The sequence below is a fragment of the Natrix helvetica genome, assembly GCF_964273705.1.
Source record: "Natrix helvetica genome assembly, chromosome: 2".
Taxonomy (NCBI): Eukaryota; Metazoa; Chordata; class Lepidosauria; order Squamata; family Natricidae; genus Natrix; species Natrix helvetica.
In genome coordinates, this window is record NC_138552.1 from 296,618,578 (window position 1) to 296,641,099 (window position 22,522).

Below are 22,522 nucleotides of genomic sequence, written 5' to 3' on the forward strand. Positions count from 1 at the left end.
TCAGTGGGTGGGTGGATGAGAGATGGACAGGTGGGCTGGGTAGGTGGACGGACGGAGGGGCAGATGCAGGGCAATGGCCGGGACCTTCCCTGCTTGTGAACGTGAGGCAGTGACCCTCTTCTCTCTCCTCCCTCCTGCAACTTTCCGCCTGCTGTGCCCCCCCCCCCCTGCTCCCCCAGGAAGAACGGCTCCAAGTGCCTGGTGCACTGCAAGATGGGGGTCAGCCGGTCGGCCTCCACCGTGATCGCCTACGCCATGAAGGAGTATGGCTGGAACCTCGACCGGGCCTACGACTACGTCAAGGACCGCCGCAGCGTCACCAAGCCCAACCCCAGCTTCATGCGCCAGCTGGAAGAGTACCAGGGCATCCTCCTGGCCAGGTGGGTGCAGGCAGGCTGCTGCCCTGGGGACACACCCATCCCCCGGTTGCACTTCTGCAGGGAGCCTTCAACTTACAGCAGTTCGGAGTTTACAGCTGCCTTGAAAAAAGGAACCGTTTTCACACTTACGACCGTTGCAGCATCCCTGCGGTCACATGATCAAAATTCAGACGGTTGGCCGCTGGCTCGTATTTATGACGGTTGCAGCGTCTGGGGTCACGTGATCCCCTTTTGCAACCTTCTGACGAGCAAAGTCCGTGGCGGAAGCCGGATTCACTTAACAGCCACAGTGCTTCACTTAACGACCGTATTGCTAAGGTAATACCGCAGCTGCAGCGGTTCACTTAGTAAACGTAGCAAGAAAGGTCATGAAATGAAGTAAAGCTCACTTAGCGACCATCTCACTCAGCAAGGGAAATTTTGGGGCTCGGTTGTGGTCATAAATGGAGGACGACCTGTATAGGGTCGTCCTCAAGCGAGGGGTTGGACTAGAAGACCTCCAAGGTCCTTTCCCTTCTTTTATTCTGTTATTATTCTGCTACTAGCCGATAACCTAGCTTTGCCCGGGTATTTATTTATAGGGAGGAAATGTCCGGATCAAAGTTAATTTGTAATGTTGGATTTTCCCCCTTTCCAGAGGGAGCTCCCTTGTGGAGTACTGTGAAGCCGTTACCATGGCAATTCCACTACGCTGTACAGTAGAAGCCATTTTACAGCAGTACAGTAGAAACCGCACAACAGGCTGTATCTTAACAGAACACTCCCCCTCCTGAGGGGTGTTAGGGGTGTCTTACCCCCACAGTATTTTTCTCCAAGGAGTAAGTCATCTGCGTTGCAAGTTTGGTTGAAATTGCTCAAGGCGTTATGCTGGAACCCACTCACACAGCCTTGTTTATATATATATCATGTAACACTCCTCAGGCTTGTGTTTGTAACAGGAACCACAATTTTTGGCAACTTGTTTTGTGTTCCCAGTGAGCCGAATCCCCGTTTCCAGCCACGTGGCTGTCAGATGCCCGGGGGTCTCAGATATCAGGGGGTTTCGAAAGGGTGTTTTGAAGCAGCAACTGGCCAGAAACGAGACCGAAGGGAAGGAATGTGAAACGGGCAAGAGACGGACTGGCTCCCATCCGAAGGCTCGCAGTTTGGCCAAGCTCAGTGCGGCCATTGCGAAGGAGGCTGAGAAAGCACCTTTCGGAATACAGAATTGGAGGAGACCTTAAAGGTCTTCCAGTCCACCCCGCTGCCCAAGCAGGACACCTTATACCGTTTCAGACAGATAAGACTTACAGTGTTGGGGCATTCACAACTTCTGGAGGCAACTTCTGTTCCACTGATTAATTGTTCTCACTGTCAGGAAATTTCTCCCCAGTTCTAAGTTGCTTCTCTCCTTGATTAGTTTCCACCCATTGCTTCTTGTTCTGCCCTCAGGTGCCTTGGAGAATAGTTTGACTCCCTCTTCTTTGGGGCAACCCCTGAGATATTGGAAGACTGCTATCATGTCTCCCCTGGTCCTTCTTTCTCTTAAGCTAGACATACCCAGTTCCTGCAACCGTTCTTCATGTGTTTTAGTCTCCAGTCCCCTAATCATCTTTGTTGCTCTTCTCTGCACTCTTTCTAGAGTCTCCGCATCTTTTCTACATCGTGGTGACTGTTCTTTCCGTGTCCTGTTCTATTCTATTCAGGAAGTTTCTCCTCAGTTCTAAGTTGCTTCTCTCCTTGATTAGTTTCCACCCATTGCTTCTTGTCCTGCCCTCAGGTGCCTTGGAGAATAGTTTGACTCCCTCTTCTTTGGGGCAACCCCTGAGATATTGGAAGACTGCTATCATGTCTCCCCTGGTCCTTCTTTCTCTTAAGCTAAACATACCCAGTTCCTGCAACCGTTCTTCATGTGTTTTAGTCTCCAGTCCCCTCATCATCTTTGTTGCTCTTCTCTGCACTCTTTCTAGAGTCTCAAGATCTTTTTTTATACTGTGGTGACGACTGTCAAGAAATTCCTTCTTATTTCTAGGTTGCTTTTCTCCTTGACTAATTGCTTCTTGTCCTGCCTTCAGGTGCTTTGGAGAATAGGGTGACCCCCTCTTCTTTGGGGCAGCCCCTCAAATATTGGAAGACTGCTTTTACGTCACCCACAAGAGTATCTTATGTTCTCAACCTCTCTAGTTTTGTCACCACACTATAAAAAGTATGTTGAGACTCTGGAAAGAGTGCAGAGAAGAGCAACCAAGATGATGAGGGGATTGGAGATTAGAACAGACGAAGAATGGTTGCAGGAACTGGACATGGCCTGTCTAGTGAAGAGAAGGACCAGGGGAGACATGAGAGTAGCCTTCCAATATTTGAGGGGCTGCCACAGAGAGGAGGAGGAGATCAAGCTATTTTCCAAGGCCCCCGAAGGCCAGAGAAGGAAGAATGGATGGAAACTGAGCAAGGAGAGATTCAACCTGGAAGTAAGGAGGAACTTTCTGACAGGGAGAACAATCAACCCATGGGAGAGAAGTTGCCTTCGGAAGTCATCGGAGCTTCATCCCTGGAAGCTTTCAAGAAGAGACTGGACTGAAATGGCCCAGAAAACAGCCTGTCAAGGGTCCTAAAAACAGTCCAAAAATAAGCCATTTTGGGCCAATTTCTGGGCTGTTTTCGGGGGGTTGGGCTAGAGGACCTCCAAGGCCCCTTCCAACTCTTGTCAATCTAATCTAAATCCTTCCGTTTCCCCCCCGCCTCATCCAGTCTGAGCTGAAGAAGCTTCTTGGATGAGAAGCGAAACGTCTTCAGAGAAAAGCCAGAAAGTCCAGTTGCCTCTTGAAAGATAAGCCCCTGGTGGAGAGCCAGAGGGCCCGTTGGCTAACTCGACTGACCCTTCCCCTGGTCAGGGCTGGGGGCCGCAGGAGGTGACGTGGCATCCTTCTCCTTCCTTCTGGAAAGATGCCGCACCCTTCCTGGGAACAGGTGGCCAAGCCAGGACCGGCAGCTGACCGGTGGCCAGAGCGTGTGACCGGGATGGAGTGCCCTATAAAGGGACAAACAGCCTCTGGAGCTCCAATGCCCCAAGCAACCTGATCTCTGGAGGCTTCAGATGTTGATCCCGACCGGATCCCGTCTGTCGTGTTTTTCTCCTTCACCTCTCCTTGCTCAAGGCTGCAAAAAGCTTGCGTAATACTTCTTCTCCCTCGTGTACGGGTAGTCCTCGACGTATGACTACTATTGAGCCCCAGATTTCTGTCGTTAAGCGAGGCTGTTTGCCCCATTTTGCAGTCTTTTGTTGTCCTCGTTGCTAAGTGAATCCCTGCAGCCATTCAGTTAGTAATACGGTTGATAAGTGAGTATCATTACCTTTGCTCATAAAATGCGATCACATAAGCCCGGAACGCTGCAACCGTCATAAATACAGGTAGTCCTTGACTTAGGACTACAAGGAGCCCAAAATTTCTGTTGCTAAGTGAAACATTTGTTAAGTGAATTTTACAACTTTTTTTGCCGCCGTCATTAAGTGAATCACAGCAGTTGTTAAGTTAGTAGCACAGTTGTTAAGTGAATCTGGCTTCCCCGTTGACTTTGCTTGTCAGAAGGTCACAAAAGGGGACACATGAACTGCGACCGTCATAAATACGAGTCAGTTGCCAAGTGTCCAAATTTTGATCACGGGGACGCCGCAACGGTCGTGTGTGTGTGAAAAACAGCCATAAGTCTCTTTTTCAGCGCCGTTGTAACTGTGAATGGTCACTAAGCAAATCGTTGTGAGTCAAGGATTAGCTGTCTATGCCGGTTGCCAAATGTCGAAGTTTGGATCCTGTGGCCATGGGGGTTAACATTGGGAACAACGGTACAAAGCAGGGGGGATTTGATTTAAATCGCGCTGATTTAAACCATGATTTAAATCACACTCCCTCGTGTACGGGTAGTCCTCGACGTATGACCACTATTGAGCCCCAGATTTCTGTCCTTAAGCGAGGCTGTTTGCCCCGTTTTGCAGTCTTTTTTTGTCCCCGTTGCTAAGTGAATCCCTGCAGCCATGGGGGTGTTACCAGCGTAATGATTTAAATCACACTGATTTAAACAAACCATGATTTAAATCACGCTGATTTAAACAAAGCATGATTTAAATCATGCTGGTTTAAATAAACCCTGATTGAAGTCACGCTGATTTAAATCATGATTTAAATCACACTGGTTTAAATCATGATTTAAATCACGCTGGTTTAAATCATGATTTAAATCACGCTGGTTTAAATCATGATTTGAATCACGCTGGTTTAAATCATGATTTAAATTACTATTTAAATCATGATTTAAATCACGCTGGTTTACATCATGATTTAAATTACTTTTTAAATCATGATTTAAATTACTATTTAAATCATTTAAATCACTTGTAAAAAGGCTTGATTTAAATCAATTCGATTTAAATCATCCTCTTTAAAGAGCCGCAGCGGCTCCTCCTCTGACCCCCATTCCCTTCAATGGGACAGCTGGTGATATGGCAAGGGCACTCCCAGGTGAGGGACGTGGCGGGCAGCAGGCAAGAGGATGCCCGCTCCCAGGCGCTCCCCGGGTGGATCTGAAATGCCAGGCGCTCTTTCAATGGAAGGACTCCTTCCATGGGATTATCTGCAGAGAATGAAGGTTTCCTAGGGAGCCTTTGCAGAGCCCGGAGCCCTTGAGGGAGTTGAGCCAAAATGTCAATGTTGCAGCATCTTCTACAGCCTCCTCCTCTTGCATAAGGAAGCTCCGCTCTCCCTGAACAAAGGAAACGATTAACTACCTTTGGATATATATATTTTTTTACTCCAAAGGCATTTTATTAAAATACGTTTGATTTTAAAACATCTGATTTAATATTTTTAAAAACCCCAATATTTTTAGAAGCATTTTTTGAGTGCTGCCGTAACTTCAAACAGTCTCTAAATAAATGACTGTAAGTTGAACACTACCTGTGTGCAAAATAAATGAATTTAAAAAAAACCTCCATTTTCTCCCTTCCTCTTTCTGTCTTTCTCTCTCCCTCCCTCCTTCTCCCTCTCCCTCTCTTTCTCTCTCCCTCTCTCTCTCTTCATCTCTCTTTCCTTTCTCTTTCCTTCCCTCCCCCTCTCTCCCTCTCCCTCCCTCGCTATCACCCTCCCTCTCCTTCCCTCTCTCTTTCTCTCTCCCTCTCTCTCTTTCTCTCTCCCTCCTTACCTCTCTCTCTTTCTCTCTGTCCCTCCTTCCCTCTCTCTTCTCTCTGCCTCCCTCCCTCTCCCTCTCTTCCTTCCTCTCCTTCCCTCTCTCTTTCTCTTTCTCTCCCCCTCTCTCTTCCTCCCTCTCTCTTCCTCCCCCCCTCCCTCTCTCTCTCCTTCTCACCCTCTCCCTCCCTCCCTCCCTCCCTCTGTCTCTCTCCACAGCAAGCAACGTCACAACAAGCTCTGGCGTTCTCACTCAGACAGCGATCTCTCCGACCACCACGAGCCCATCGGCAAATCGGGCATGGAGGTCAGCAAAAAGGAAATCACCACCTCGGCCGACCGCATCTCCGACAGCAAGTCCTCCAGCAGCCTCGGGGCAGTGCCCATGGGGATCGCCGCCAGCCCGCACGGAGCCTTGCTGTGCCACTTGGGCTCCGGGCCTTTGGCGAACCTTCCAGGCAAAGAGAGAGTCATCCAGTTACAAATTGCTCCCCGGGATTTCGAGGTCGAGCAGATGGAAGATCAGCTGAATTTGAACAACCTCAATGGGTGCCCTTCCGGCTGCTGTCCGGCGGAGCCCGAGTCGCCCCTCGACAACTGCAACCCATCCGAGAGCTTGCTTCAGCAAGGGGGTACCTTGAAATCGGCCGGCGGGTTCCCCGATTTGGCGGTGTCCGATTTGGAAAACGACGCCCTCAAGCCCGGCGACGGGAACGTCCACCTGGTGCCCATGGAGGAGTTGGAGTCCTGCTTGCGAGACACTCCCAGCCCGCCCGCCAACCTTTCTCAGCCGGAGGAGGAGGAGGAGGAGGAAGAAGAGGAGGAGGAGGAGGAGGAGGAGGAAGCCACGGCCGGAGACTTCGGCGCGGATCGGATCGACTTCTTCAGCGCTTTGGAGAAGTTTGTGGAGCTCTCACAGGAGAAAAGGCCCCGGGCCTCCTCCAGGGCGGACGATGTGGGCAACGGACGGAATGGGACACCCCGGCTCTTGGGATTGGAGCTGCTGCCTTGCGATCCCGCTGAGCAGGTCCAGCCAAGTGCCTCTGCAGGCAGCTCCCCACAGGTCTCGGAGGCCTCCTCTGTGGAGGAGGAGCAGCTGAAGGTACCTAAGATGAAGGGGGGGGCATATTGAGGTGGCCCCCATCACTCCTAGGACTTCCTGAAGCAGAAGTCTCCAAGTTTGGCCACGTTAAGACTTGTGGACTTCAACTCCCAGAATTCCCTAGGCAGCCATGCTGGCTGGGGAATCCTGGGAGTTGAAGTCCACAAGTGTTTAAGTTGCTAAGTTTGGAGACCCCTGTTTTAAAGCTATAGGTATGGGGGGGGGGGACAATAGAAATAGTGGGGCGATAAGTGGGGGAACAATAGAAATAGAAACTCTGGGGTCCAGGAAGGCAGCCTTCTCTGCCATTGCCCCAACCATGTGGAATAGCCTCCCGCTGGGGGGACGGGGACACACCCTCTCCTGGAGAGAGATTGCAGATAGATATTGATAGAAAGAGACAGACAGACAGACAGGTGTGTGTGTGAGAGAGAGATATGAGAGATTCCGGATAGATAGATGATAGATAGATAGATAGATAGATAGATAGATAGATAGATAGATAGATAGATGATAGATAGATAGATAGATAGATAGATAGATAGATAGATAGATAGATGATGATAGATAGATAGATAGATAGATAGATAGATAGATGATAGATAGATAGATAGATAGATAGATAGATAGATAGATAGATAGATGGATAGATGATAGATAGATAGATGATAGATAGATAGATAGATAGATGATAGATAGATAGATAGATAGATAGATGATAGATAGATGATAGATAGATAGATAGATAGATAGATGATAGATAGATAGATAGATAGATAGATGATAGATAGATAGATAGATAGATAGATGATAGATAGATAGATAGATAGATAGATAGATAGATGATAGATAGATAGATAGATAGATAGATGATAGATAGATAGATAGATAGATAGATGATAGATAGATAGATGATAGATAGATAGATAGATAGATAGATAGATAGATAGATAGATAGATGATAGATAGATAGATGATAGATAGATAGATGATAGATAGATGATAGATAGATAGATAGATAGATAGATAGATAGATAGATAGATAGATAGATGATAGATAGACAGACAGACAGACAGACAGACAGACTGACTGACTGATTTATAGACAGATGAGAGATTGATAGATAGATTGATCATAGATATAGACAGACCAATGGTAGGTAAGTAGGCAGATTTTCATAGATTCATAGGTGATAGATATAGGCATAAATGAGAAACAGAGAGGGAGGGTAGTTAGTGGGGGGGGTCCCTTTCCTGACAGTGCCCCCCCCCTGGATTTGGGGGAGGGTGGGTGGGTGGAGCCAATCCCTCTTCTGCCCAGAGAGCCAGGCAGGCAGCAGTTCCCTTGGCTGCTGGCGCCCTCTGCTGGTCAAGGAGCAGCCAGGGCTCTAGATGGCAGGTTTGCTCCTTTCAGGGGAGCCCCCTCCCTCCCTCCCTCCCTCCCTCCCTCCTTACTTACTAGATGGGGACCTCCAACCCATTTCCAAGCCAGTCTAGGTCTTGGTCCTATGGACTGGTCCTATGCAGTGTGACCACTCCATTGGTCTTGCCATTCTAGACCCTATTACTGGACTTAATGACTGGTCATTTAGCCACTGTTCAAATTGGGGCGGGGGGGGGGGTAGAGGCAGTCCTCAACTTATGTCCACAATTGAGCCCAAAACCTTTATTGCCAAGTGAGACGTTTGTCCGGTGGGTTTTGCCCTATTTTACGACCTTCCTTGTCCCAGTTGTTAAGTGCGACCACTGCGGTTGTTAAATTAATAATGGGGGTTTTGCATGTCAAAAGGGGGACCGATCACATGATACCCCACCCCCCCAGGACACCGCAACTGTCACAAACGTGAGTCAGTTGTCAAGCATCCAAATATAAATCAGGTGGCCATTGGAGATGCTATGATGGTCGTAAGTCTGAAAAACGGCCCTCCTAAGTCACTTTTTTTCAGTGCCGTTGTAACTTTGAACAGTCACTAAGTCAACTGTCGTAAGTCGAGGACTACCTGTACCATCTTTGGCGTTCCAACAGTCTCCTTTCTACCCCAAAGTCACCTGACGTGAAGGCCAGCCTGAGATGATAAGTTTGAGGACTGATCATGCATAGAAAGTCCATTGTAACTTTGAAAAGTCAAAATTTAGAAATACAGGCACTCCTCGACTTAACGACCACAATTGAACTCCAAATTTCTGCTGCTCAGCGAGACATTGGTTAGGCCAGGGGTGTCCAAACTTGGGAACTTTAAGACTTGTGGACTTCAACTCCCAGAATTCCCCAGCCAGCTGGCTGGGGAATTCTGGGAGTTGAAGTCCACAAGTCTTAAAGTTCCCAAGTTTGGACACCCCTGGGTTAGGCGAAGGTTGTCCTGTTTTACCACCTTTCTTGCCCCAGTTGTGGAGTTAATAACCCGGTTGTTAAGTGAATCTGACTTCCCCTCGCTGACTTTGCTGCTCACAAAAGGGAATCGTGTGACCCCAGGATGCTGCAACCGTCATAAATATGAGCCACTTGCCAAGCATCTGAATTTTGACCACGTGACCAGCGGGATGCTACAACGGTCGTGTGTGTGAAAAACGGTCACACGTCACTTTTTTCAGTGCCATTGTAGCTTTGAAGGGTCACTGAACAGATGGTCATAAGACAAGGACTACCAGTATGTAATTTGACCTGATTTGACATGGAAAATATTTTTGGGGTCGTTCATTAAGCTTCTTCCCTTTTTTTCTCTTTTCTCCAGCTCTCGGAGCCAGAACCACCTGTGGGCCTGATCCGCTCCCATTCCCCGGTCGTCTCGGTCAAAGAGATCGTCACGGAGATCGAGTCCATCCATCAGGGAGGATGCCAGGGACCCGCCAAGGCAGAGACCACCAACAATCCGCTCCCAACGCCCAAGAAGACCCCCCTCCACGAGACCCCAGCCGAGGCGACCTGGCCTTCGGACAGCAAGCATGGGAAGGCCGAGGAGGCAGCCGACGCGGCTGGTCCAATCCCGAAAGAAGCTACACGAGAACTGTTGAAACCGGAACACAAAGAGTCTTCGTTGCCCCCAATGCCTGCCTCTAAGCCAGACATGGAAGGAAGGGGCTCAGCCGAAGACCCCACAGAAGTACGAGTCCTCCCTGGGCCCAAATGGTGTCCCGGTTCTGTCCGACGGGCCACTCTGGAGTTTGAAGAGCGTCTACGGCAGGAGCAGCAAGATTTGCAGCACGCTTCTCCGGTCGCCCTTTTCCCCGTCCGGAAGAATTCCCGGAACGAGTCTGATTCGGGCGCAAAAGGTAGAAATGACGATGCATCTCACGAACCGATCCAACTTCCAAGAAATAAGGAGATCTCGAGAAAAGGCAACAGCTCTGAGACGGGGACCGTTTCTGAATCTCCAATGTCGTCCGAGCCTTCCCATCCACCGGAAGTCCCTGTGGAGGTGCTAGGCGTGGCCCGCGAACACCGGATGGTGCTTTGGATGGAGGGTGACGAGAGACTTCCTCTGCTCAGCCCTCTCCCCAAAAGAATTGAGATCATTGAATACACGCCCGCTTTGCCAGGCACGGAGGCAGCCGAGAAGGGTATCGCTGCCCGGACCCCGGAGACAACCGTGGATGAAAACTGCAACACCGCTTTCTGCTCGGAGATTCCTGGGTGCAGCCCGAATTTGTCTGGGACACCAGAACAGGAGGGTCTCCCCTTCAGTGAAGCCCTCTTCTCTTGGGGAAACCCGAAAGAGGTGGAAACAGGGGAAGCACCGTCCAACCCTGAAGCTCCTTCTTCTTCGGCCAACCAGGCGAGACTCTCCCCTCCACCCTGTTCACGTCAAAAGTACTGTCTCAGTCTGGAGGGGGTCACTCAGGACAGCACAAGCACCGAGCCTGAGCCAGCTCCCTCGGGGGGCTACGCTGGAAACGGGCACTTCTCCCTGGAGGAGAGGGGAAGGGGCTTCCCGCCCTGGACACACTGGGCCCCCAATCTGGGAAAAAATCCTCCAGGCACCCCCTGCTCTCTCCCTCGCCGTTCCAGCTGCGACGGCTACGCCAAAGACAACAGCCAGGGGACAGGCCTGGTCAAGCAGCTGGCGAAAGAACTGGAATCCCGCCTGCGGCAAGCCGGACTCACCGCGCCCTCTCAAATGAAACGCTCGGCGTCTTTGGCCAAACTAGACTGTCTGGGCTCGCTGAAGGACGACTTTCCCCGCGGCTGCTGCCTGCCTACCAGCGCCCGAGCCGTCTCGCCAGAATCTCTCCGGATCCCCACGCCGGATCCAGCCATCTCCGCCCTGACCCTCCTGTCTCCCGAACCCACCCGGCATTTGGTGGAGCCGGTCAAGCTGTGGGAATGCCTAGCCCTGAGCCAGCCGGTGGAACGGCCCCTGGCTCAATTCGCCCAAGACTTCACCCCAACCTGTGGCCCCCCGGAAGGAACGTGGACTTGGGGCCACAGTTTGGGGCAGCCGACTGCGCTCGCTCGAAATCCCCCTGTCAGAACTCGGCTGCCCAGGAGGTTAAAAAAATCCAACGAACGCAAACGAACCACCAACCCCATCTATAATACGATGTGATCCCTGCCTCGGTTTCCCCTCCCGTCTCTTAACCCCCTTCTCCTCCTCCTCCTCCTCCTCCCCCCTTCAAACTTTTCACAATCCCTCGCAGATGTAATATATACCGAAACATGGCACTTTATTAGTTAAGGTTGTTGTTTTATTTGTACGGTTCCTTTGTTTTTGCATGTACATTTTTGAGGCGGCTGAAATTCGAGTTTAAAAAACAAAACCCAACCTCCATCCGTGCGAGTGGACTGCGAGATGACCCCCACCCCCCCGTGGCATTTTATTTTGTGTGTTGTTTTATTTCGTTTTTGTTCTTCATTTAGTGGTGGTTGTTTTTTTTTCTATGACAAGATTTTACCTCTATTTTTTTTTTTCAGCTTTGCCTTAAAAGAACACCCTTTCTTTGCCAAAAAAAAGAAGCCGTCGTGTTTTTTTCCCTCCAACGCCCCGTTGTAGGGTTGGGGAGCAAAGCCCCGCTCTGCTAATGGGGGTGGGGGGCTCACCAGAAGCCCCCAAGTCTCACGTCCTCCTCCCTGGGTTGAATCCCTGGATCCAAACAGCTGTGAAGTTTTTATTTTTTCTCTGCTCACACCCAAGATGTCCAGTAGAAGCCACAATATTGTAGCACACACATCAGGACAATATTGTTCCCGTAATGCCACTGATTTGCACAACAACCCCCCCCTGTGGACCCCCAAAAGGGCCATCCTGATGCATTTGAGTAGGGGGGTGCAACCAGCGGTAGGAATCTAACCCACAACAATCGGTTCGCCGAAAATGTGAGTGTGTGCTTCCGCTGCATGGCGAGGGTCTGTTCAGCTCCATCTTTGCTCTCCGGAGTAGCGGCTGCTTCTCTCCACTGCTACTCTTGCCGGGAGAGAAAGTGTCACTTGTGCAGTTTAGCAGCTCTGAGCCCCTGCTTTCCTCTTAAGTCCCATCCGTGCAGCATAGAGAAGCAGCAGCCCTTTTGAATGGGCAGCGGTCCAGGGCAAGGGCGGAGCTGGGGAGTGGTATGTCCCTGGGCCCCGACCCACGGCGAAGGGCGAGCGGATGTCATGCTTACCTTTGGTGAGCAGAGCAGGCAAGGCATGGAGATTAGCTGGACCGCGTGGCAAAGGGAAGATAATATATAGGGTGGGGTGGGCGGGGCTAGCTGGTGGTCGATTATCCCAGTTCTCCGAACGGTGCAAAATCATAACCATTCTGAACCAGTCCGAAACGGCTGAATCCCACCCTTGGGTGCAACCCCGCCACAGGTTGTTGGCTAGAGAGGGCAATCCTCCAAGGCTTTTCCCCGATATTCTCCCCTTCTTCCCCGACCTTGGTGCCCCTTAGAAAGATCTCTGCAGCTGGCAAGGGTCTGTCCCTTGTGTGCCCTCCCACCCAGGGCCTCTGCAATATAGTGGGCATTCAGTAGCTTTGCCCACTGTGTTAGGGCAGGGAACGCATCACACACCACAGAAACAGCTCCTTTTTGAGCGGCAAAAAAGGGGGATTTAAAAATTGGCTTTTTAAATATATATATATATATATATATTTATTTTCCGGAACAGGTGTTCTTTTAAGGCAGGCATTGGAAAAAGGGTCTGACCTTCCGCTTACTTGAATAAAACAGTGGGCCTTCTCAAAACTCGCCGGCCATCTCTGTTTCCTTTCTCTCCAGTGTGCAAAGCTCTTGGGGGGGTGTCGCGGGGTTTCTCCTTGCCTTTCTGCCCCCCACCCACTCCTCCCCGTCAAGCCACTTCAATAAGAGTCCAGAAATGAATGAATTAGGGTAAGGGGTTTCACCCCGCTTGATCCTATTCCTCTTCTCCCAGCCTCGTGCCGCCAAAATGGGGGTGGGGGGGAGGGATATTGTGTGTGTTTGCGTGTTTGTGGTTCTGTACATAATAGGACTTGTTGTAAACGAACCCAGGGGTGGGGAGAGATATTTTTGTCCTGCTTCCCCCCCCCCCCCCCCAATTCGCTCTACGTGTCAAAAGACTTAACATCTCTTCTGTCAACTGGAAAACCCGTTTCCCCCACCCCCACCCCAATGTAACCGAATTTTCTCCCGTGATTGGCACAACCCTTTGGGATTAGGCTGAACTGTTTTAACTTCTCCTCTCTTGGCTCGTTACCAGCTGCTTTGCTTTTTTTTCAATTTAATTTTATTTTTTTTAAAAAAGGTATTTGAAAAGTAAGGTGGGATCTTTTGTTTTGTTTTTGCCAACCGGTGCCAAAACGCATGTGAGACGTGGTTTCTTTGTAATTTTCCTCTTTTTTTTGGCCTTTTCATCAACCCCGTTGCGTTATCTGTCTCGTGTCGGTACCCTCCAAAGGACCTCGCCTTCCCTGGGGTTCTTCGTAGACGGGTGTGTATGTGTGATGTGGTCCTTTCCTTTTGCTGTTTTTTTTTTCTTTTTCTGGAAATCAGGGTTTTCTAAAAGTCTGTGTCAGTAACACTTCCAGTGGCGCGGAGTGTATTCATGCACTGAATTGTTCCACCTTCTTAACCGCAGCCCAAAAGGGGTGGGGGGAAATCTGCATTTTTGCAAACTTGGCGGGCAAGGAGAGTCAGTCGGTCGGTCTCTTGTCGTTTCATTGTAAAAAAATATATCATTTATTTCTTTGAAGGCCAAGAAACTACTTCCAGAAGTTCTGTATTTTCTGCGTCGTGCGTTTTTTATTCTCTTCCTGGCCTTTGTAAATCTTTAGACCAATTCAGGACCAAAAACCTGAGGCCCAGAAAGAGTTTAGAGCAGACATCCCCAATCTTGGCAATCTTGCACCCCAAAACTCTCTGGGAAAACGGGTGCCCAGCTCGTCTTCTCTTGGGGCTCATGATAGGTTTAAGCAGGGCGCTTGAAATGCTCTGTTGACTTCCCAGCTCAGAAAGGTGCCCCTCAGTTAGAGGGCTTCGGGACCCCTACCCCCTTCTCATAAAGGTCTCCGACCTCCGAGTCTTACCTTGAATGATGTTCAAATCGTTGCAGCTCAGTTTGGACAAGTGGGGTTTTGGGGGGTTGGTGTAGAGAGGATGTCCAGAGTTAGTTTTGGAGGAAGTAACCCCCCCGAAACCCACCTAGATGCCTACCCCCCTTAATTGTGAGGAGGGGGCTACTCTGTGGATGGAATGGGACAACTCGCCATGGCCTTCTTGCTGCTTCTTACAACCTGGCATGACCATCTCGTTGCGGCAAAGTGGCCGCGAGACAATTCCACGCGGGATAACGCCACGCGATAAATGTTGCCCGCCACTGTATCTTCAACAACACGTCGACAAAAATATAATGTCGAAGAAACAGTGGAGGATAAATTGCGTTGAGTTATCCTACCTGGAATTATCTTGCAGCAAGTTGGCCGTGTTAAATTGTCCTAGAGCAGTGGTGGCAAACCTTTTCGGCACCGAGTGCCCAAACCGAAACGTGCATGCATGTGTGCGTGCATGTCTGTTTTTTGGCCGTTTGCTGGCACTTTGGCACCCGTGAAGCTGGCACACTGGAAACCACAAGAGCAGCTGGTGACGGTGCGCTAGTCCACAAAGAAGGCTCTGCAGGCCACCTCTGGCCCACATGGCATAGGTTTACCATCACAGTCCTAGACTCTTCTGGGATTACCTTCAGCCCACCTGACCACTGGGGCGGAGGTAAGGAAAATGAATTTCAATGAAAACCCCCAGCACGATCCATTGTCCTTGTTGCTCTTGGGTGGGTCAAATATCCAGCCTTGCCTGGAGAAATTCCCCCTCCTTGAAGCAGGGACGAATCCAGGAATTCTCCATTCCAAAAATTCCTCTCCGATCGGTTGTCGTGCTGGAGCCTTTTCCCGGCTGCTTAAGAATGAATACTTGATTTTTCTGCGTCCTTCTTCAAAAAGGAAGGCATTGAATGGACCTTGATGGGTCGGGGGTCTCCCCATCAGATCCAATCAGCTCCCAGTTTTTTCTCGCACTGATGCCAAAAGAGGGAGACCCGGTCCTACCGGTTGGGAGAGCATGCCCAATTTTTTTATGACCGGTTCGGCCGAACCGTTCCAAACCGGTAGGAGCCCCCCTCTGGAGCTCCCTTTCCCTATCATCTATTTTTGTTTTTATATTATGTTCTCAGTGGGCCTTTTCTTCCCTGCAGGGGGTGAATTTAAAATTGCACCATCCAGGGCGGGTATTTCAGCGTATTTTACCCAAGAATGAGAATTGGTCGATTTGTCTTTGGGGGGGAAGGGGCAGCAGGGGCCCCAAATTATTTGCCTCCCTTTCTTAAGCCATCAGGGTCTCTTCTGGAAGCAAAATGTGTGCCTTGCAGCTCATTGGGGGGTGGTTTCTCTTTTTGGGGGGGAGGGGAGCATCCTCCTCCTTCTCTGCTCTCTTTTCAGTTGCACCCCAGACTTGCTAATCCCAGGCATCTGCAGTCTTGGGGAGGCAGCTTCCCCCCCCCCCATCCCCTTTTTCTCACCATCTAAAACCAAGAGGTCTGGAAAAAGCTTTGTCATTTGGTAAGCTCTTTGCTACTGGCTCGCTTGCAGCTTACGTTACGTCGATTGATGAAAACTCATGCTGATCGGAAGCATTGCTATTTTTTTTTCCTTTAAGGGTGGGGGGCAATTTTTTCTTCTTCTGGGCTTCTGTCCTGGCTCCTCTCTTTGCAATCAAAAGATATGCATATTGGGGGGAGGGGGGCATCCCTTCCCTCCAGTGGTCCCCATTTCCTTGCCCCCCCCCCAAAAAAAACCCTCAATTTTTCATTGTACTGTCAATCTTGTAGAGTCTTGCTGGGGTGGGGGGACAGAATGGATCCTTACGGGACCCCCGGCAGGTGAGTGAGCTCCATCTGTACTGAAAGTGTGAATGGTGATGACTTAATGAGTAGCAGTATTTCTCAATCTTGATCCCTTTAAGGGGGCGTGGACATCAACTCCCAGAATTCCCCTGGCTTGAGGGATTCTGGGAGCTGAAGTCCCAACCTCTTAAAGGGGCCACGTTTGAGAAAAGCTGAGACTCAACTTTTCTCGAGCATTGTGCTACATTTCTAGCTGTGTTACCACAGCCCCATTGTGTGTGTGTGTGTTCCCCACAGCAGCTGAGCATCCTCAGCCTTTCAACACCACCCAAGGGTGGGGGCTTTGCCATTCCCCCCAAAACGAGGGGCCGGAAATTGTAAATCTGGGTCCATCTTCCCCTCGATTCTCACGGCCACTCCGGCACCTCTCCAGACCAACCATAACCCCCTTCAACAGGCAGGAAAGGAAGGGTAACCCCCTGCCCCACCATGCTTCCTCCCCTGCTGTTATTTTTGGGCTGGGGGGGTTGTCCTTGTGTGGCACATCTCGTCCAGGGAGAATTAATTTTGCAGACGCTCCCTGGCACAGTTTTCCTCCAGAGTGCCATCCCCCTTTTGGAATCGGGTGGGTGGGTAGGCAAGCTGTGGTCCCTGCGGGGGGTCTTCTCCAAATGAGGATTTGCAGGATGCATCCTGGCCATCTGAAAATTAGGGGGTCTCCCTCTACCACGTGCCCCTGCTCGCGTGGCATGGGATGGGGCGGGGTCTTCCCAGCAAATTCAGGACTGGGAAAGGGGGGGAACCATGTTCATCCCCCACTTTTTCCTTTTTCCTTTCCATCCTGTCTTCTCCGCCGCCATCCATGGGGGCTCCCTGACTCTCCTGGAGATTTCTAAGATAGACTGCCCGGACACAAGGATGCTCGGCTGTTTTTAAATGTGAACTCCCACCCTTGACGGGGGCTGACTCGATGTTCTTGTTACTGAATAAATTTTTATTTTGAGAACCGGAAGCCTCTTGTCATCAGTGGGGCAGGGATCGGTGGGGAGGGAGAAGAAGAGGGGCCTCGGAGGTCTCCCAAACCTTCCCGGCTTTGATTGCAGCTAGTCTCAACTTACAACCATTCATTTAGTGACAGTTCAAAATCACAACAACGGCGCTGAAAAAAGTGACGTAGGGCCATTTCTCGCACTTACCATCCCCGTGGTCCGGTGATCGAAATTCAGACACCTGGCAACTGATTCGTATTTATGATGATCGCAGTCTCAGTGGGGAAGCCAGGTTCACTTAACAACTGTTTGACTCACTTAACAGCGGCAGTGATTCCCTTAGCAAATGGTGGCAAGAAAGATTGTTAAATGGGAGAAAATTCACTTAATTCTCTTAGCAATGAAAATTTTGGACTCCGTTCCAGTTGTAATCAAGATCACGTGAAGTGTTGATACCACTTTATAATGCCTTGGTAAGGCCACACTTGGAATACGGCATTCAGTTCTGGTCGCCACGATGTAGAAAAGATGCGGAGACTCTAGAAAGAGTGCAGAGAAGAGCAACAAAGATGATTAGGGGACTGGAGGCTTAAAACAGATGAAGAACAGTTGCAGGAACTGGGTATGTCTAGTTCAATGAAAAGAAGGACCAGGGGAGACAGGATAGCAGTCTTCCAATATCTCAGGGGTTGCCACAAAGAAGAGGGAGTCAAGCTATTCTCCAAGGCACCTGAGGGTAGAACAAGAAGCAATGGGTGGAAACTAATCAAGGAGAGAAGCAACTTAGAACTGAGGAGAAACTTCCTGACAGTGAGAACAATTAATCAGTGGAACAGAAGTTGCCTCCAGAAGTTGTGAATGCCCCAACACTGGAAGTCTTTAAGAAGATGTTGGATAGTCATTTGTCTGAAACGGTATAGAGTTTCCTGCCTAGGCAGGGGGTTGGACTAGAAGGCCTCCAAGGTCCCTTCCAACTCTACTATTGTATTGTACTGTATTGTATTGTAAGTTGAGGACTACCTGTATATTTTATTTCTCGTGCGTAACAAATGTAAGATTTTAAGGCCACCTTTGGCCTGTACTAGGGATTCTTCTGATACTTGGATGTGAACCAAATCTTATCTCTAGGGGTCTTAAAGCCGTAACGTGGGTCCGAATGTCCTTGTGGGTTGCAGTTTTGTGTCACCCAGAAGTCATTCCCGCTGGTATTGTATTTGTTTGGAAAAATCAGGCAGACACAAAAAGGTTGTCTGCCTGATTTAAACTCAGATGGAAGAACTTCAACTCCCAGAATGCTACGCTAACTCAGGAATTCTGGAGGGTAAAATCCCCCCAGGGTCATAGATACAGGTAGTCCTCGACTTATGACCACAGATGGGACTGCAACTTCCTAAGCAATTCAATATTTGAGAAGTAAGTCATGCCTGATTTTACGAACTTTTTTTGACACAGCCGAATCACTGCGGTTGTTAACTGAATCACACAGGCATTAAGTGAATCCGACTTCCCCCATTGACTCTGCATGTGGAGAGAAACCTGGGAAGGGGCTTAATAGTCACAGGACCCCTGGGCTGCTGCAATCATCGTAAATACATGCCAGTGGCCAAGCACCCAAATTTTGTGACCACGGGGATGCTATGGCCATCGTAATTTTTTTTTCAGCGCTGTCATGACTTCAAATAGTTTCAGTAACAACTTTAGTCACTAACTAAGGCATTGTAAGATGAGGACTATCTATTTTTCATCCTAAATGATTCTGATTTTAGCATTCAATTTTTACCGATGAAATGGCACATCTTCCAGAGACAGATGGGCAGTTAGAAAGCATGAACTATAAATAAGTAAATAAATGTACGTTACTTTGCAAAGTGGGAAGAAAAACGGAAGGCGATTTGCTTCCGGTTAGCTTCCACAACTCTTCATAAAACATTGTCGGGAAAACCCAAAGGTGCTTTTTTTTTTTCAAGAGGCAACGGGACTTTCTAGTTTTTCTTTAAAGACGTTTCCCTTCTCATCCAAGAAGCTACTTCAGCTCTGACCGGGAAGGGAAGGATTTATACGCCTTGGAGACAGCTGGTCATTTGCATCCTTTTAGAGCAGCGGTTCTCAACCTGTGGGTCGCCACCCCTTTGGGGGTCAAACAACCCTTTCACAGGGGTCGGAAAAGACATATTTTCGATGGTCTTAGGAATCAAGAAACCTGCGTGCCAGTGTTTGGAGCCAGCGGGGGCGGGGGCAGGCGATGCCTTGCAAAAGGGAGGGGCTACCTGACAGGAGTGGCGGTGCGAGGACAGCCGGCGCCCAGCCAATTGCGACACGAGAAGCACCGCTGGGCGAATCAGATGGCTGCACTGGACAAGGGGAGGGGAGAGAATGGAGTGCGCAAGCGCCGGCAAGGCAGTACCCTGAGAGGTGGCTGGGCCGGGCTCGGTCTCCCAGTTGCGAGGGGAGGGGAGGGGAGGGGACGTCGGGAAGAAGGAGCCGAGAACCGAGGAGGGAAGGATGGCGAAGTTGTCCCTTCAGTCCGCAGCCGCCTCCTCCTCAGAGACTCGGAAGTTCATGCAGGCGCTCTGCTCCAGACGTTCGGGATTTCCCTTTTCTGTAAAAACCTCCATCCATTCACAAGGAGACCCACCTTCGTTTCCTTCCCACGATATCTATGAATGAATGAGTGGTTGGAAAACTTGGGAGCGAGAGGATTCCGGGAGTTTAGGGGCAGAGGGGAAAAAAGGAAGCATCTTCAGCAGCCGCTTTGGGAAAAAAATAACAAAGCACTAGATCTTTTTAGTTTTAAGCTCCCATGCGTAGAATAGAATGGAATGGAATAGGAAAATGGAATGGGGATGGGAATGGGAATAGGAATGAAATAGGAATAGAATAGAATAGAACGAAATAGAAATTATAGAAATAGAAATTTTTATTGGTGAAGTGTGATAAGACACAGAAGGAATTTGTCTCCAGTGCACCAACTCACAGGGTACATATAAACAGCAATAGGTCATAATAATAGTTACAATCATTGGTTACAAACAACAATTGATAAATCATAAAAGAACCAGTAAGACAAGATGAAAAATAGGGGATATCCAACCTAGTACTGTATTTCTCTTTGAGCCATTTTCTTTTACTGTCTTCTCTGTTTTATTTTTATTTTGTTACCAACTGAAATGTTTCATGGACTTTTTGTAACAAGGTTAGAGGTGATATGATATGATATTATGTTATATATATTATTTTCATTAGCAAACCATTTCACAATGTATAATTACATCTTGTTTTTGTGATTAATCACTATGCTTTAGTTATGTTCAATTTGTAATAATGAAAATACATCCTGCATTATCAGATATTTACATTACGGTTCATAACAGTAGCAAAATTGCAGTTACGAAGTAGCAGCGAAAATAATTGTATGGTTGGGGGTCCCCACCACATGAGGAACTGTGTTAAAAGGGTCGCGGCATTGGGAAAGTTGAGAACCACTGTTTAGTTGAGGCCACTCAGAGGTTTCTCTGTCGTTGAGGCCACTTGGAGTAGTGCAAATGGGGGTGGAGCCTTGTTGGAACTGCTGAAAGGACCGTCTTGTAGAAGGCTCCACCCCCATTTGCACCTCTCAGGTGACCCTGAGGACACAGAAAAACCTCCAAGTGGCCTCAAGGACCCTCTCAAAGGATGCAAATGACCTGCAGCTGTCTGCAAGGAGTAGAAACCCTTCCCTCCCCCACCATCCAGTCAGAGCTGAAGAAGCTTCTGGGATGGGAAGCGAAACGTCTTCAAAAGAAAAACGAGAAGCTCCAGTTGCCTCTTGGAAATAAAACGTATTTGGGAGAACTATGACCTGGATGACGGAGAAGCTCCAGAGAATCTTGTCGGGAGAAGTTTTTCGTTGAGCCCTGATATTTTCCCACCATTTGCTGTGTCCAACTGGACTTACTGGAAACTAGAGTTGAATGTATAAAAGTACACTTTGCAAACGGGCAGTGAGCCCTCTTTGCCTCAAACTCTGGGTGCCTCGGTCGTGTGATGCAGCAAGCAAGCAAGCAATGATTTATTGAATCATGGCTTATTCAACAAGCCATGGTTTGTTGAATCGTCATCAAGCCATGATTTATTGAATCATGGCTTGTTGGATAAACCCAATTGCCTTAATGCTGTTCCATGTGTTAGCCTGGGTCCACAGGCCGACAAGCCACAGTAGCCAGGCTCCCCAGAAGCAAGCCAACCCCAGTCAGCTTCAGTCTTGACACCCACCTGGGTTGGGCTGGTTGTGTGAAGTCGACCCACAATGATCCAAATGGAGCCAAGAGTGAACTGGGGGTGGATTGCAAATCTCCTTTACAAATGAGAACCCCCTCACTTGTGAAAGAATACATACAGGTAGTCCTCGACTTACAACAGTTCATTTAGTGACCATTCAAAGTAACAGCATTGAAAAAAGTAACAGGATCGTTTTTCCACACTTAGCGACCGTTGCAGCATCCCCATGATCACACGATCAAAGTCCGGATGCTTGGCCACGGACTCATATTTATGACGGTCTCAGCGTCCCGGGGTCACGTGATCCCCTTTCGCGACCTTCTGACAAGCCAAGTCCCTGGGGAAGCCAAATTCACTTAACGACCGTGTTGCTAACTGAAGAACCGTGTCAAGAAAAGCCGTAGAAGGAGGCAAAACTCACTTAAGAACTATCCTGCTTAGCCATAGAGTTTCGGGGCTCAGTTTTGGTCATAAATTGAGGACTACCTGCATAGGGTAGTTCTCGAGCACGGGGTTGGACTAGAAGACCTCCAAGGCCCCTTCCCTTCTGTTATTCTGTTGTTATTCTGCTAATTCTCATGGAAACTCATGAGGAAGCCAGATTCACTTAACAACCGGGTGGCAAGGGCATAAAACAGGGCAAAATTCAGTTGCTTAACGACATAAATTTGGGGCTCAGTTCTGATCGTAAGCCGAATCCTTCCTTCTCCCTCCCTCTCCCATTCTCCCTTCCCTTCTTTCTTTCTCTTTTTTCTTTCTTTTCCTTTCTTCCCTTCCCTTCTTCCCTTCGTTCCTTCTTTCTGTTTCTTTTTCTTTCTTTCCTTCCCTTCGCTTCTTACCAGATTTTACCACCTTTTTTTTGCTACCGTTGTTAAGTGAGCCCTGCAGTTGTTAAGCGAATCCGGCTTTCCCCGTAGGCGTTGTTTGTTGGAAGCTGGCTAAGGAGGTCAGGAAGGGAGACCGCCATGAACCCGGGATGCTGCAACCGCTGGGGGCCAAGGGCCCGAATTTTGATGCGGTGTCCGTCTCAGGACACGTAAAATGGTCGTAAGGACAAGCAGTCCTTGAGTGAGGACCACACGGAAGCCAATCCATCCAGGCTGTACCTGGTGGGCCTTATAAAGTGCTTTGGTCTCACATGGCCGACCTGATTTTTTCACCTTTATTTGTGATGGTCGTAAAGCGAAAACTGTGGTTGTTAAGCGAACACCAAGGCTGTGAAGTGAGCAGTGCAATGGTGGATCAAACCAGGGCAGGTTTTGCAGGAAATTGGAAGTAAATGTCTTTCCTTCCTTCTCTCCCTCCCTTCCTCATTCTTTCCTCCCTCCCTCCATCTCCCCCTTCCA

The 22,522-nt window shown here is 49.1% G+C and overlaps 1 protein-coding gene across 4 annotated transcripts in view; it reads left to right on the forward strand.

The window, feature by feature from the left end:
- The window catches only part of SSH2 (slingshot protein phosphatase 2), a 141,933-nt gene extending 129,248 nt beyond the window's left edge, over positions 1 to 12,685 (forward strand). For all 4 annotated transcript variants that reach the window (XM_081945386.1, XM_081945388.1, XM_081945385.1 and 1 more), the window contains 3 exons: positions 180 to 380; positions 5,759 to 6,641; positions 9,374 to 12,685. In XM_081945386.1, the coding sequence (XP_081801512.1) occupies positions 180 to 380; positions 5,759 to 6,641; positions 9,374 to 11,185 (2,896 nt within the window). In that variant the 3' untranslated portion in view covers positions 11,186 to 12,685. The remainder of the gene's footprint in view (positions 1 to 179; positions 381 to 5,758; positions 6,642 to 9,373) is intronic.
- Positions 12,686 to 22,522: the final 9,837 nt, after the last annotated feature.